This window comes from Corythoichthys intestinalis, chromosome 18 (assembly GCF_030265065.1).
Source record: "Corythoichthys intestinalis isolate RoL2023-P3 chromosome 18, ASM3026506v1, whole genome shotgun sequence".
Lineage (NCBI taxonomy): Eukaryota > Metazoa > Chordata > Actinopteri > Syngnathiformes > Syngnathidae > Corythoichthys > Corythoichthys intestinalis.
This window is the reverse complement of record NC_080412.1, coordinates 26,728,491-26,743,501: the sequence shown is the minus strand read 5'-3', so window position 1 is coordinate 26,743,501 and position 15,011 is coordinate 26,728,491. Positions and strand designations below refer to the sequence as shown.

General features: G+C 41.3%; 1 protein-coding gene across 3 annotated transcripts in view; it reads right to left on the bottom strand.

The window, feature by feature from the left end:
- tmem132e (transmembrane protein 132E) overlaps positions 1-15,011 on the bottom strand; it is a 530,001-nt gene that overhangs the window by 160,089 nt on the left and 354,901 nt on the right. For 2 of the 3 annotated variants that reach the window (XM_057820318.1, XM_057820319.1), the window contains one exon: positions 4,842-5,796. In XM_057820318.1, coding sequence (XP_057676301.1) covers positions 4,842-5,796 — 955 coding nt within the window. Of the gene's footprint in view, positions 1-4,841; positions 5,797-6,674; positions 7,222-15,011 lie in introns of those variants that run through there. The other variant, XM_057820317.1, reaches the window with a different exon arrangement.

The following is a 15,011-nucleotide window of genomic DNA, read 5'->3' as shown; positions in this document are numbered from 1 at the left end:
ATATTTGCCATCTTTAAATCCAGTTGTAATATTTATTCATTCATTCATTTTCCATGCCGCCTTTCCTCACGAGGGTCATGGAGATGCTGGAGCCTATCCCAGCTCACTACGGGCAGTAGGCAGGGTACACCCTAAACTGGTTGCCAGCCAATCACAGGGCACAAGGAGACACACAAACATTCACGCACCCACTCATACCTATGGACAATTTAGAGCAGGCATGTCCAAAGTGCGGCCCGGGGGCCAAATGCGGCCCGTGGTCAAATTTCATCCGGCCCCCAGCCTCTGTCATAAGATCAATAACGTCTGGCCCGCACACAGACTTAATAAATTGTTCAGCAGTACTGCTACCAGCGTATGAAGTAGCTTACACACTGAATGCTGCTCCTCATTTACCCACTAAAAGGCAGCAGAACTCTAAGCAACATTACCCCGTGTTACCCTTGACTTCCAATTTTCTAAAATGGCGACAATCAACAACAACAAAAGTTGACTGCGACGGCCGACGCTTCAAGGATAGGTGGAAATTGGACTATTTCTTCACTAAAATACGCAAAAACTGTGTCTGCCTCATTTGCAAAGAGACAGTAGCTGTTTTTAAAGAGTTCAATGTGAGGCGATATTACCAAACAAGACATGCTGACATGTATGACAAGATTACAGGGAAGATACGCAGCGAGAAATTGAAGCAACTTGAAGCTAGTTTAATTTCACAGCACCAGTATTTCGCAAGAGCCCGAGAGTCAAAAGAGAACGTCATAAAGGCTAGTTGCAAGATTGTTGAAATTATCAATTAAAAAAACATAATGAAGCAAATGTGACACACAGAATGGCTTGCTAAAATTTGCTTATATTGTTCTACGTAAAGGACGTCAGCCAAAGTCGGCCCCCCACATTTTTACCACACCAAATCTGGCCCCCTTTGCAAAAAGTTTGGACACCCCTGATTTAGAGTGTTCAATCAGCCTACCATGCATGTTTTTGGGATGTGGGAGGAAACCCGCGCAGGCACGGGGAGAACATGCAAACTCCACACAGGAAAACCGAAGCCCAGGATTGAACCCTTGATCTCAGAACTGTGAGGCGGACTTGTTAACCACTCAGCCACTGTGTCGCTTTTGTAACATTTATTTTTTGGTAATTAAAACCAGACAAAAAAAACCCCAATAAGACCTGGCGTTCACATAAGTGGACATCAGATTTTGGGTCATGTAGTCCTTAATATTAACATTTGCCATACAAGAGTGGCCTACACGACCTGCAGTGTCTCAATTAATAATTTTATTTTTTATTATCAATACACATTTCATATATATTTTTTACGAATAAATTTGAAATAATAAGATGTATTAATAACTAATTATATATATGCAGGTAGTCCTCAGGTTACAAACGAGTTCCGTTCCTACGCTGGCGACTTAAATTGAATTTCCGCGTAAATCGGAATTAACCTTTTAAAAATTCAAAATTACTGTCCAAAAGTCTTGTACAGTGGTACAATTGTACAATACTGTCCAACTCCAAAAATCTCTTTAAAGATAATATAATCATGCTAGATTTCCAATTCAGAGGGGTCAACTTCCTTCAATACAATATAATCGGGGCAGCCATCAAAAGCAAAGTTAATTGGTTCCAGGACCTTGGTTGGAAGTCAAAATGGTTATATGTCGAGCAGGATCTTCCCATAAGATTACATCATAATTTCATGAATTCGTTCCACAGCCTGAAAACCTACAGTAAATGTTTATAAAATACTGCTGGTACTATTGCAAATAGCTATTACAGAGAGCAAAAGAAATATTTATGAATAAAAATAGAAATAATAATTAGAGGTGGGAATCTTTGGGCACCTAACGATTCAATTACGATTACGATTCGGAGGCTCCCATTAGATTAAAAATTGATTATTGATACACCCCCCCCCCCCCTTTTTTTTTTAATTTATTTTTTTAAATTTTTATTATTTTTTAAATGTTTTGTACATTAATTCCAAAATTGTTACAAAATCCTCTCAGGCTAAACTGGAGACAGGATCGCTATCGCTGCCAGCCCTCCCAGTCAAATGGATGGGTCGTCTAGCGCCGTCATTGGTAGTCAGTGAGGTACATGAGTGCCATATAAAGGGTTAGAAAACTGGATTCAGTTGGTTACATTTGACGTGTGCCTGGAAATTACACAACCATTATCTGGTCAAATGCACACGCTCCCCTTTCCTTTGGGCTCTTTTCTACCCAAAAGTGCTTTGAACAGCATTTCCAAAAGAGGGTGAACAGAAGCAAAATGTTGCGTGTGTCACAGCAGCGCTCCAAAGCGATAACATTACCGGGCCGTGCTCCGTTTTAACCCGGCCCCCTCTCCCTCGACATGACTCAGCAAATATGAGGAAAGATGAGGGTGGTAAAAGAAAAAAAAAGTGATTACATGCTCATTAGGCTCCTCAGAGCTAAAACAGAGCAACGGCGTGATGGATGATAACGCACGGAATGAGCTTACATAGAGTTAGTCGCACTTGCTTGCACCGTAGGCCGCCATTCATTTGTATGGATTTCATTTTTTACCGTCTTCCCCCGCTATAGTGCGCTTCAGCAATATCCACGCTTTTGTCTACTGTATATCTTGGAAATCTGCGGGTTGTAGTCATCGGATTTTATAGGCTTTTATAGCTTTTTACGGTTATGTAAATAGTGAAAACATAAATATTGATGAAAATGCCTTCAAAATTCAATACAGATATAAAATAATGAACATATAAGCAGTCTTGCAGTCTGCTGAAAACACCGCTTATTCATCACCCAACGCCTAATCTCTTAACTTACAGATGGTTGAATCATCAATTTTCTGGAAGCGTGTTTTAAAAACATATAAGTGTGCTTAACCAGGGCTCTCTTGTAACTTATTAGCTGCCATTGATGGAGCTGGACGTCCAATTCATTTGGACTGAGAGGGTTGGCAGCGAATAATCAATTGTAATTGATATCTGGCATCCACATATGTGGAAATCACATTTTGGGTCACTCAGGCCTATGTTTTTTTGTTTGTTTACCCAATGTATCATGTCCACATACATGGATGCCAGATTTTCATTAGGTTATTATTATTTTTTTTTTGATGACCTAAAAGAGCCACTTACTGTATTTATTCGGGTTGTAACGGTACACAAAAATCTCGGTTCGGTACGTACCTCGGTTTTGAGGTCACGGTTCGGTTCATTTTCGGTACAGTAAGAAAACAAAATGCAAAATATAAATGTGCTAGTTGTTTATTACACACTTTTGTGCTTTTAACAATAGGAACATTAGCTTATACAAAGCTAGAATTCTGTTCAAAAAGTAGCGAGTATTTAAAGTTAATAATCCAACAACACTTTGCCTTTCAGACCCCGCATATTGGTCAGCTTTCTCTCTGAAAGAAAGAAGGAAAAAAGAAGTCCTGTGCTAAAGAGAAAAGCAATCCCAATGACAAAGATTTTAACATGTATTTTACAAACGAAATGCCTCAACGAATCATTTTTATTCCTTATGAACGGTTTTCAAAAGCTTTATTGGTGAATTTTCTCAAGTTAAAGCGCAACAGAGAAATTAATAAATTTAATTGTGTAAGCAGGATCTGTGTATTATTCTTATTATTTAATTACAGGTGTTTTAGCTCATTTCAATTTATTTCATTTAAATGGGCTATTATTTATTTCATTATGTGTTTATATTTTACAAATGTGATGTAGTATTCATTTATATTGCATATTTTATGTTGTATAACTTTAGTCCCTATGTGAATATTAGTTCCTACTTGTTTTGTTGTGGTAGGAGGGTTTTGTATTGAACACGGGGACGTGTTGGTTATTATTATAGCCGAGGAGACAGCAGTAAATCAACAAAGACAAGTCAACTGTGCCCCGATCAACCTCTCAAGAGATCTGATGGACTCAAAAAGTGGGTTACGATTGCATATTAGTTTGAAAATCGACCGGATCCACCGTATTTTTACACGAGTGACTTCCGGTCTGCCCTATCCTAGTTACCGGTAGTAGTATTGATGCAGGAGGGTCGCATCTCGCATCAAATAAAAAACTCTGCCGTTCTTTTCGCGTGTGTTGCGTTGAGCCGCTTCTGGGACGCGAACACGTGGCCGCACTGCGACTGGTGTGCATTGGCTGATTGACTTTAACGCCCGCGTTTCACTACGTTCCCGGGCGGCCACATTGTCGCGCCGTTGACGTTTCTGTTCTAACTTATATTGTCCTACCATGTTGGTCCTCATTATAGTAGAGAAGACGGAGTAAATATAATCTACACAAAGAAACTGTAACCCGATCGACTCACAGCCTCGAAAAGTAAGGGTTACATTACGTCAGAAACTCGTTCGGTACGCCTCCTTTCTGAATCGAGCACCCCGTACCGAAACGGTTCAATACAAATACATGTACTGTTACACCCTTAATACTTATAAAAAAAAAAAAAAAAAAGCACAAGAAGTGCAGCCTGGCACTGACCAATTACTTTTGCTTAAGTACTTAAGCTCTTCTTAGTTGTAAAGTTAATGAGTTTGTTATGTTTACCTCATTGGCTGCCATTGAGGATGATTGACGTCCAACCTAGTTGAACTGCAAATGATGGCTTCCAGCATTCCAGTTCAAATGGTTTGGGTGTCTATCGCCATCAGTAGTAGTCAATGAGTTCTACAGTCCTTGTGTTTGAATATACTTCAAAGTTGAATAAGGTTAATTTTCACATCACTTCAGATCGTTTTTCTTTTCTGCTACAGTACAATATGGCCTGATTTTCAGCACATGCTGAGAGGACAAGAGGTTGTAGATGCAAGTACAGCACTCATGTGTGACTTACTTGAGGCTGAACTGTTCCACAGTGGAGTTGGGCATCAAGTACAAGAAGATCCTGAGGGTCTCCCCGGGCTTGAGGGGCTTCTCGGGCAGCCTGAGGAACATGTTCTTGTCTAGCTGCTTGTCCACCAGAAGCTGCTCCTGGCTGGCCTGATACAGGCTGATGCTTCCGATGCGCAAGAGAGGGTGCTGCGACGGCGCCTCCCCACGGGCACCACGGCGGCTCGTCGACTCGTCACAGTCGCCATCCGCATCGGGCTCGTGCAGAGTGTAGTAAAGCTCGGCCTGCAGGGTCTCGCCGGCCATCCCGTCTAAAAGCCCGTCCCCGCCGGAGCCCTTGCGGCGGCCCAGCGGGGCCACGTTGGCGTTGAACCAGGAGGCCGGCAGTTCCATCTGGGCCAAGCACTGCGCTAAGTTGCCTTTCATGCGGCACGAGGTCTTAATCTCCCGTACGTCTCGGAAGGCGTGCAGGCGTACACAAGGCAGTGTGTCCTGGGCTTTGAAGTCATCCCAATCACGGCCGGCAATGTAGAAGAACACCTGCACAGTGGGGTTGTTGGAAAACACCCGTGACTGGACGATGAAGGCGCGGACCTTCCAGTTGACCGTCAGCTGGCCGGGGATGTCCAGCGTGCTGGTCGGCTGGAGCAACTCCTTGGACAGCGTCTGGTCACGGGCAAAAGGCCCTAAGCTAATGTTGACCGCTGGCAGCTCCTTTGTCTGGAAAACCACAAAACTCTCCGAACGCTGCAGCGGGTGTCCGCCGCCCGGACTTCCGCCGATCCCGCCCAGGTTGCGCCCTGACGGCTGAGCCGCCTCTCGCAAAAAGAAGGCCAGCTGTACGTTGGACATCTTGAAGCTGGCTGGCAGGTAGACGGCAGGCGGTGAGGGATTGGCCGTCACCGGTGAGGAACTGAGGAGGGCATCGGAACTGGTTGGAGCGATTTTGCCTGCGAGAGCTGCAAAGAAAGAAATGAAAGAGTTCAGAACAGGTAACCTCAATATGGTTAAACAGAGTTGTTCAAAATTATTGAGCAACCGATAATATTGGCCGATAAAAGCATTTTAAAATAATATCGGACATCGGTTTTTCATGATCAGTTTTGGGCCAATATGCATGTTGCCTTAAAAGTGAACGTAGGAGTCTTCTGCCTTTGTACAAGGGCTGGTCACAGTTTAGCACAGCAGTTATGCTTATTGACGATTAGACATCTCCAAACTAAGATGCCTGGGATTTGTTATGTGAGCAGACTATTTGCATTTATGGAGTAAAAATTGAATGAACAAAAAATGATTGAAAAATAATATGATTAGTCTACGTCCGCAAATATCAGTATCAGTTTGATAACGGTATCGGATTTTTGGAGCTGGACAATATTGGGGTACCGGACATCTCTACACTTGATAGTGTTGTCTGACCAAACCGACTCAGTTGAAAATTGAACATTTAAAAACATTTGGACATATTTTTATCTTTTCATCTACCGATCAAAAGTGACTCTAATTAGCATTAGCAACTTAGCATCACATTGCAAACATAATCAAAAATGTGGCTTGCAATGATTTTTGCAATTTTCAAAATTTTTCGCCCCAAAGCAAAACAAATTGGGGGGGGGGGGGGGGGGGGAATCCATTTTTAACTGTGAGTAATTGCTATAATCAGGAACATCAAGCATCACATTATCTATTCAAATTTCCCCTCGTTATACATTAGTGTATTGACAATAAACTAACAATATTGCAAACAGAAGACTCATTTTTGACCTCTTCAGCCACAGTTCAAGCAAACAACCGCATGGCAGCTGAATTAGCGTAAGCTGCCTATATGTCAACATACTTATCAAAATGATCCAGAGCTGAGCGCGGAAACGTGACTTGCTGTTCCCGTGGTCCAAGTCATGGATTAAAAGTCCCATATTCCAAGTTTTACTTTGAAAAACACATCCCTTTTCCCTTCTTCCTGTGTCCTCCTCCAAACCAAAACAAGCCTAACTTGACTTCCTTTGTTTTGGTTAAGTCGCAGCAACACTCTCTTGTACTTTTTTTGCTCCTGTTGCTAACAAAATCCAGCTTCTTCTTCTTGTTCCTGTTTCTTGAACTTCTGGCTTCAGATTCCTGGTCTAAGCTATGTGTATGTGCGTTTGCGTCTGGCTCCCACGCCAATCTGATGTGGCTCCGGGTGCAGACGCCGGAGAGAAGCCTGCCTCCACCCCCCTCCGGTGGGCCGTGCCGCAGACAAAGCGTCGGGACGCCGCCCCATCCCAGCCACACCTCGTCTCTTCTTAGCCGGTCTACACACACACATACACACACATATGCTCCCCTATGGACGTGTTCAGGCAGACTTGCGTGTGCATGAGGATGTTACTCCAGCCTCCAGGCAGAAGTAGTAGTAGAGGAGTAGAAGAAGAAGAAAGGATTAGGTAAAGATTATTGATGAATTAGCCCAGCTTCTCCTCCTCCAACCCCGTGAGAAATCCATGAGAATGGAGGCATGTTGCCCCTGGAGGAGGGGGGAATTAAGGGGGAAAGGGGGGCACCTCACACGCCTGGAATTCCCATCATAAAAGAAGAAGAATTCCTTGCATGTGTGTGTGCACGAGGGGGGCCGCCAAGCGACAAAAGAAGAGGAAGAAACGATCCGATCCTGCTGCGGCTTCTTAGCGGACACGCTTTTCCCTCCAAGCTGCCATCAAATATTGGCAAGAAATCAACTGTATTGTAACACCTGCCAAAACTTACACCATCTTGCACACCAAAAGTCTCCAAAAATGCCTGAACAGCACCAGGAATGGAAACAGCCAAGAGAGTTGTTTGAAAATCTTGAAAGAATATTGTGTTCCGAGAGTGGATTCTCTTCTTTCACCAGAAAAAAAGTTGGTTTCTAACTTTTTGCTATTTCGTATAGGTGGACAACGTAGCCTCAAAATTGTATCACGATAGTTCTTGAAAATGTGCGATTATGATATCAGAACAAAAATGCAGAAAAATATTCAGTTTCTGCTTCGCATGGACAGCATGTTTATTGCACGTATTATTCAAGCCAACTTTGTTCTACACAGCCATGTAAATAGCGCAAATCTAGTGCGGAGGTTAAACCTTGAATTCTTAGCTTTTACAATTTAGCATCTTATAACAAGAAACAGCAAAAAATCTGCAGCCTTCGACATTTCTAGCCCCCTTCTTACACTTTCAACATAGACAACGTAATAAGCCATAGAAGTGTTAATGTTTAGGGGTGTGACAAAATATCGAAATGGTGATATATTGTTATACTTTGCATCCGAAAGGGTTATTGATACGCTCATGCCAAGAATCGAGATATCGTTTTAAAAAGGTGTCAAAAAAAAGGGGGAACCAACAAGTTTCCACCAAAATTTTCCACCATTATAGTGTTCCAAGCCCCTTTCACACATATCTAAACACCATTAAAATCCATGGATTTAAATGGGTACCCCTTATTTGTGAAAGCAATGGCGTAGGTTTCCATAGAGACGGTAGGGACATAACACTACCAACTTTTCTGGATGCTCAAATTGTCTCCATCTTTTAAGAAATCTTATTTGCATTATATAATGAGTTCAGTTATATCGGTAATTTAGATTGTCTTCTCTTATATTGTAAGGATAGAATAGACCCTACCATTATTAAGTGAAATATTTTCATTATGTTACATTTATCCCTTTTAAATTTGCTGAATGTGCCGGTCCAACCCCCACCCCCTCAAACTCACATTTGATTGGCTGATGACTAGAGGTGTGCAAAATTTCCGATTCTTAGATTATTCGCGTTTCGGCCTTGGAAGATTCGAGAACGATTCACATACATCCAAATTCCGATTATTGAAATATGCGAAGTAAAGCGGAAGTACACAACACTCAGCGCGCCGCGCGGTCTTGGGGACGGAACGGCGCGAGAGTAGCTAAACATCATGCTACCCATTACCCGGCCCCTCGGGTAATGCCAATGCTCAACTCACGGCTCTAGCTCAACTCATGCAACGAGATAAAAAAACACAACAACATACCTGACTGCTGCCGTAAAGCTGCTACAAAGTACATCCATATAATTTTACGGTGGATATCATTTATATAGGACTAGATGCAATATAGATTTGGTAGTGTTAGCAGCACATCTACAAAAAGCTAGATGCGGTCTTTATAAACGGCCGCCATCTTAAAGCAGTACGCTTCCCTGCAAGGCTGTTGTAGCGAACCTTCCAAGCAAACCTAATTAACTTTTTATCTAAAATACTCCTAAATCGGTAAAATATTGACTTGAATCTATCTTTAAAATAGTTTTAAAACTTTCACATGTCGAAAGTAGACAAAAGGGAAATTATGGAATAACGGGAGCAATTTTAACAAATTTAACAGTTGATTCACAACATTAAATTAATTGAATGTAGTTTAAAGCTGCTGATACAGAATGGGGACTGGGTTTTTTTATTTAATGTTATTTTTGTATATTTGTTTACTGCTATATGTTAACTTGATACTGAAATAGTAGTGTGGTTTCGCCTGAGAGTATTTTTGAACAATTTTGGAACTAACGTACAGAACATTAAAAAAAAAAAAAAAAAAAAAAGAGAGAAAAAAAAAAGGAGGGGGGTGCATCAATAATCGTTTTATAATCGAATCGGAGCCTCTGAATTGTAATCGAATCGTTAGGTGCCCAAAGATTCCCAGCTCTATTGATGACTTGACCCCCCCCATGCACACTCGCACAGCCCCGATAGATTCATGTGGACAACATGCCTCCTCCTCCATCCCCTTCGAAGAGGAGGGATATTAAGTTTTTGGGCCAGCAGCAGCCACTGTAAGTAATATAAAAAGACGTCAATGTTGCGGAGGTGGCAGAAACACCACTAATTTTGTTACTGACAGTCCGACCTGCATCTAAGTTAACATAATATTAAACTGTGTGAACTTGCTAACCTGCAAAAGTACTGCGGTCAGGCCAGCCTCCACAAGTAACAACGAAGTCAGGCTAGCCGTCCCTCAATGGGATCATTTTTTTGCATGATGTGGGTCCACTTGGTTGAGACACATTCTTGGATAGCTCCCTGTTTAAATTAAGGGTCTTGCACTTCAAAATGTTTCTTTAGCAGTATTTGAAAACAAAGTTTTGAATCGGACATTGTAACACCTGAACAAATACACATGAAAGTATAAGCCAGTAAAGATTTATTTTGCATTGATCATTTAGCTTATCAATTAATTAGGTTCATATTTGTTAGAAATATAGCTCTGACTCCCGTTCAATTATTTGTTTGGTCTCATTGATGTCCCATCGCCAGCAAAAAGTCTACATACAGGTTATGCTGTTATATTGTCCCTACCTATGTTGAGACCAAACCTCCGCCCTTGTGTGAAAGCAATTTCCCGGGTCGACTGACACAGGATGACGGGGACATTTACCGAGTCGCGTCTTAGTATAATGTCCAGGACTTTCCCGGGAAGCGGTATGTGTGAAAGCAAGCGTTAAATTTCCAGGTCACAGTGCGATGGCTGATGACGTAAATATCATGACATGCCCATCGTCATTTCCTCTTCCTTTGCAGTAGGACGAAAAGCGGTAAACAAACATCGCAATTATCATCACGGCAAACTGAATATAGCAAAATTAAACTGAAAACATACAGTAACAAAATCAAATTGCTACTGAATCGTAGAGCCGAGGAAGGGAGTCCATCGTCCTTCTTTTGAAATGTTTGGTTTATTTTGTTACCGATGCCGACCAAAACTGACGCAATATAATATCGTATCTCGTATATATCTTATAAAATCGCGCCAGCTGCCCTACCCGCACAGAGAGCACAGAGTCGGCAACACGGGGCAAGTCTGTGAAAGTGTCCAACGTGGGTTATTCCCTGGATAATCTCTCCATGTGTGAAAGCAATGACACTGGTAAATCCTGCGTCACCTTACACTGGAAACTACCAGGATATAAATCTGAAAGGGGCTTTAGTTAACTCTATGGCTGCCATTGACGGCGCACGACGCCCAATCCATTAAGATTGGGAAAGGATGAAGAACATTCCTTCATTGGCTGTCGCCTAGAGCCATAGGAGAGGGAGGGGCCCGTTGGAAGTGGGAGGGGTTCATTTGCTGCCACCCTCCCAATTCAAATGGATCGGACGTCTTCTAGAGATGAACTTACAGCAGAAGGAGGAAGATCGCTTGTCTTTCTGTTCATTGTTTTGTAGAATATCCTAGAATGATTTCCTGACCAATGTATCGATAATTGTATCGCCATATCGTGGATATCATCGTTATTGTAAGCTATGTATCGCAACTTGTATCGTATCGTGAGGTACCAAGAGGTACTCTACCTACCCCCATTTATGGTAACACTTTATTGGACAGTAGCGTCATAAGACTGTCATAAGAAGGTCATAATTATGAGCTGACATTGTCATGAGCATTAATGAATGCTTATGACAGATGTCATTGAGTGCCATCTGGCAAACTATGTCACTTATGAATGAATGTAAACGATGCGGACTGGACATAAATGGAGTTAGTGACAAAATTTGCCGAATGATACTTAATGACATCTGTCATAAGCATTCATTAATGCTCAATACAATGTCATGTCATAATTATGACGATCTTATGACGCCACTGTCAAATAAAGCGCTTCCCCTGTTTATTTTCAATATGACAGAGTCCTATATTGTTATAGTTTTGCACATTATTTTATTATTTTTCTTGCAGATTACAATTGCGGCATAAATGACCCATCCAAGATGGCGGCCTTCTGATATGTCGGCGAATTTGGCGTCTCCGATTACATTTCTGTGTAGCCCTTTACAGTTCATAGAGATTAAACTTCTGTAGCCGTCATTGGTAGCGAATAGGTCAATTTCCAAGAAAATGATGAAAAATATTCCACTATTTGTTAATCAAATGTGAAACCAAACAGCATTCCAGGGATGTTTTTCACATCGATTTTAAGCGTATTTAGCTTTAGCCTGAAGAAACGTGGCATCTTAACATCTACTGGGACGGAACTGTCCGAGTGGCCTCGAGCGAGGCATTTAGACCAAACGCGTCTGTTCTCACAAGCAAGCAAATAGCCTCAAATCTTGTTTTTTAAAGAGCTAATTGTGCGACTGACTCAGTGTTTGTCTCTTCTCTCTCTGTCGTCTGTTCATGTGAAAAACGGAGACTAGCCCATTAGGAAGCAGGCTGCGTCTGATATGTTTGCGTGCGAGTTCGCCGGGCCAGAACAACACACAGTTGGGCTGTTTGCGTTGTCACTGATGGGCCGCAGTCGTCTAGCTGTTAGATCAACAGGCCGGGGGAGCAGGAGCGCATTGCAAACAAAGTCATTAGTGTTGGTAACAGAGGCAGAGCCCACATGCAATCCTAATGTGGGCTAACTCCATATTTGTCATCTTGCAGAAGAGTGATTCAAGTTTTATGGCTGCAATTAAATCTGGGGATTATTATCTCGCTCAATAATGTCATTGACGAGTCCTTCTTGTTATTTGTTTACTGTTTGCACGTTTTGTTAGCTTAATCAAGTAAAGACATTTGAGTTTGTCAACAAATATTTTGATAATCAAATTTGTCAAACTTAAAATTATCGAAAGTCCTTCAGCCTCACAACAGTAAATATTATCTGATATGTATGGTCCCCAAAAAAGGTAGATTAGGGCTTCCACCAACCATTAATAAACAGTTAATCCATAGTAAATATGTTGATCATTCATTTCCAATGGAAAGGCTAAATTTTGTAAAATGTCATATTTGATTAAACATCAAAATAGCTGTCATATTATTATTTTTGAACTGACTTTAGTAATGGTCTACATCCTAAAATAGCTGTCATATCTGTCAATATTTCATGAAGACAAAAAGGTGAACACTACCATCCACCCACCCATCCACAAATAGCAAATATCGGCAAATACAGTAGTATAGAAAAAGAACCTTTTTTGAATTTCTCACATTTCTACATCAAACACCATCAAATCTGATCTTTGTCAAAACCACACAGATGAAAATACAGTGTCTGCTTTAACTAAAACCACCCAAACATTTATATGTTTTCATATTTTAATGAGGATAGAATGAAAAACAATGACAGAAGGGGGAAAAATAAGTAAGTGAACCTTCTGCCTCAGGAGTCTTAAAGTGCAATTGAAACTAATTTTTACCAAACATTTTAAGTCAGGTGTGTGCCCAATCACTAATGAGTGGTTTAAAGCTGCCCTGCCCACTATAAAAACACAACTGGTAAGAAATGTCTTGATGAGAAGCATTTTCTGATGTGCATCATGGATCGGTCAAAAGAGCTCTCTGAAGACCTGCGATCAAGGATTGTTGATTTGAATAAAGCTGGGAAAGGATACAAAACCATCTCTGAAAATCTGAAAGTTGTCTACAAATGGAGAGAGAGTTTGGCACTGTTGCTTCTCTCCCAAGGAGTGGCCGTACACCAAAGATGACACCAAGAGTTAAGTGCAGAATACTCAGAGAGGTAAAAAATAATCCTAGAGTGTCTGCTAAAGACCTACAGAAATCCCTGGCACAGTCCAATATCTCTGTGCACACACCAACCATACGTAAAATTACAACCAAGAATGGTGTTCATTGGAGGACTCAACGGAGGAAGCCACTGCTGTCTAAAAAAAATCATTGTTTCTCGTTTAATGTTTGCAAAAAGGCACTTGGACACTCCACAGAACTTTTGGCAACATATTTTGTGGACTGATGAAACCAAAGTTGAATTGTTTGGGAGTAACACAATATTTCATGTGTGGAGGAAAAAATGGAACAGCTCACCAACATCAACACCTCATCCCCACTGTGAAGCATGGTGGAGGGAGCATCATGATTTGGGGCTGTTTTGCTACCTCAGGGCCTGGACAACTTGCAATCATGAATAGAAAAATGAATTCAAAAGTTTATCAGGATGTTTTGCTGGAAAACCTGAGGCCGTCTGTCAGACAGTTGAAGCTAAAAAGATGATGAATGGCTGCTGCAAGACAATGATCCAAAACACAGAAGTAAATCAACTTCTGAATGGTTTCAGAAGAACATAATACACTTTCTGGAGTGGCCAAGTCAAAGTCCAGACTTGAACCCCATTGAGATGCCGTGGTATGACCTAGACAACGATTCATGCCAGACATCCCAGGAAACTGACCGAACTACAGCAGTTTTGTAGAGAAGAATGGGCCAAGATTAGTCCTGATTGATGTGTCAGACTGATCTGCAGCTATAGGAAGCACCTGGTTGAAGTTATTACTGCTGCCAAAGGCAGGGCCACAAAATATTAAATGTGATTATTATTATTATTTCCCCCCCTGCTGTCATTTTTTGAATACTATCCTTATTAAAATATAAAAACCTATCAATGTTTGGGTGGTTTTAGTTAAAGCAGACAGTTTTTTTCATCCGTGTGATTTTGACAAAGATCAGATCACATTTAATGGTGATTTTATGCAGAAATGAGAGAAATTCCAAAAAGTTCAGATACATTATTAGACCACTGTTTTTTGACACTTCTGTTCAGAAAAGACTAAAAATATGAATGAATACTGCTGGTTTTTTGGGTCATGTAGGAAACTACAGTTGGCCTAGGGTTGCACTGCTGAATTATGGAAAGTGCCGAGCACAGTATCGGAAAGTCTTGTATATGTGAAAATATAAAGTAAACCTGGATTCTATTAATCATTACTGCAACTTGGATTGACAAAAACTAAGTTAGCCCACCGTAGTTCTCAGTGGCTCAAACGTAGCTCTTAAGAAATTTGCTTTTACACAGTGTTATGATTTTCTATGAGTAAGTGAAATGCATCTTTGACAAGGAACATTGAATAAGATCAATAAATTTCTCCCCCTCTCCCTCTCGGTTTTTTTTTTTATCACATTCAAAAGGTTGATTTAGTGAAGAAACCAGCACCACACACCAGTCTTGTGAAACTTTATCCTCATGTCGCCACGGCTCGGGCAGTAAGTTGGAGTAAATTACGATGTGGCGCGACATCTTTGGAGACAGCTCGTGTAATCATTCCAGACTGCAGCGAGCTACGACGCTAGCCGGAAGCCGTCGTGGAGTAAATCAAGAAATAAAAAATAAAAACAACCAGACTTCCCTTATTTGAACTTTAACTCCATGGCAGTGAATGTGTTTTAACCACGGTTCTTTTTAGCCAGGA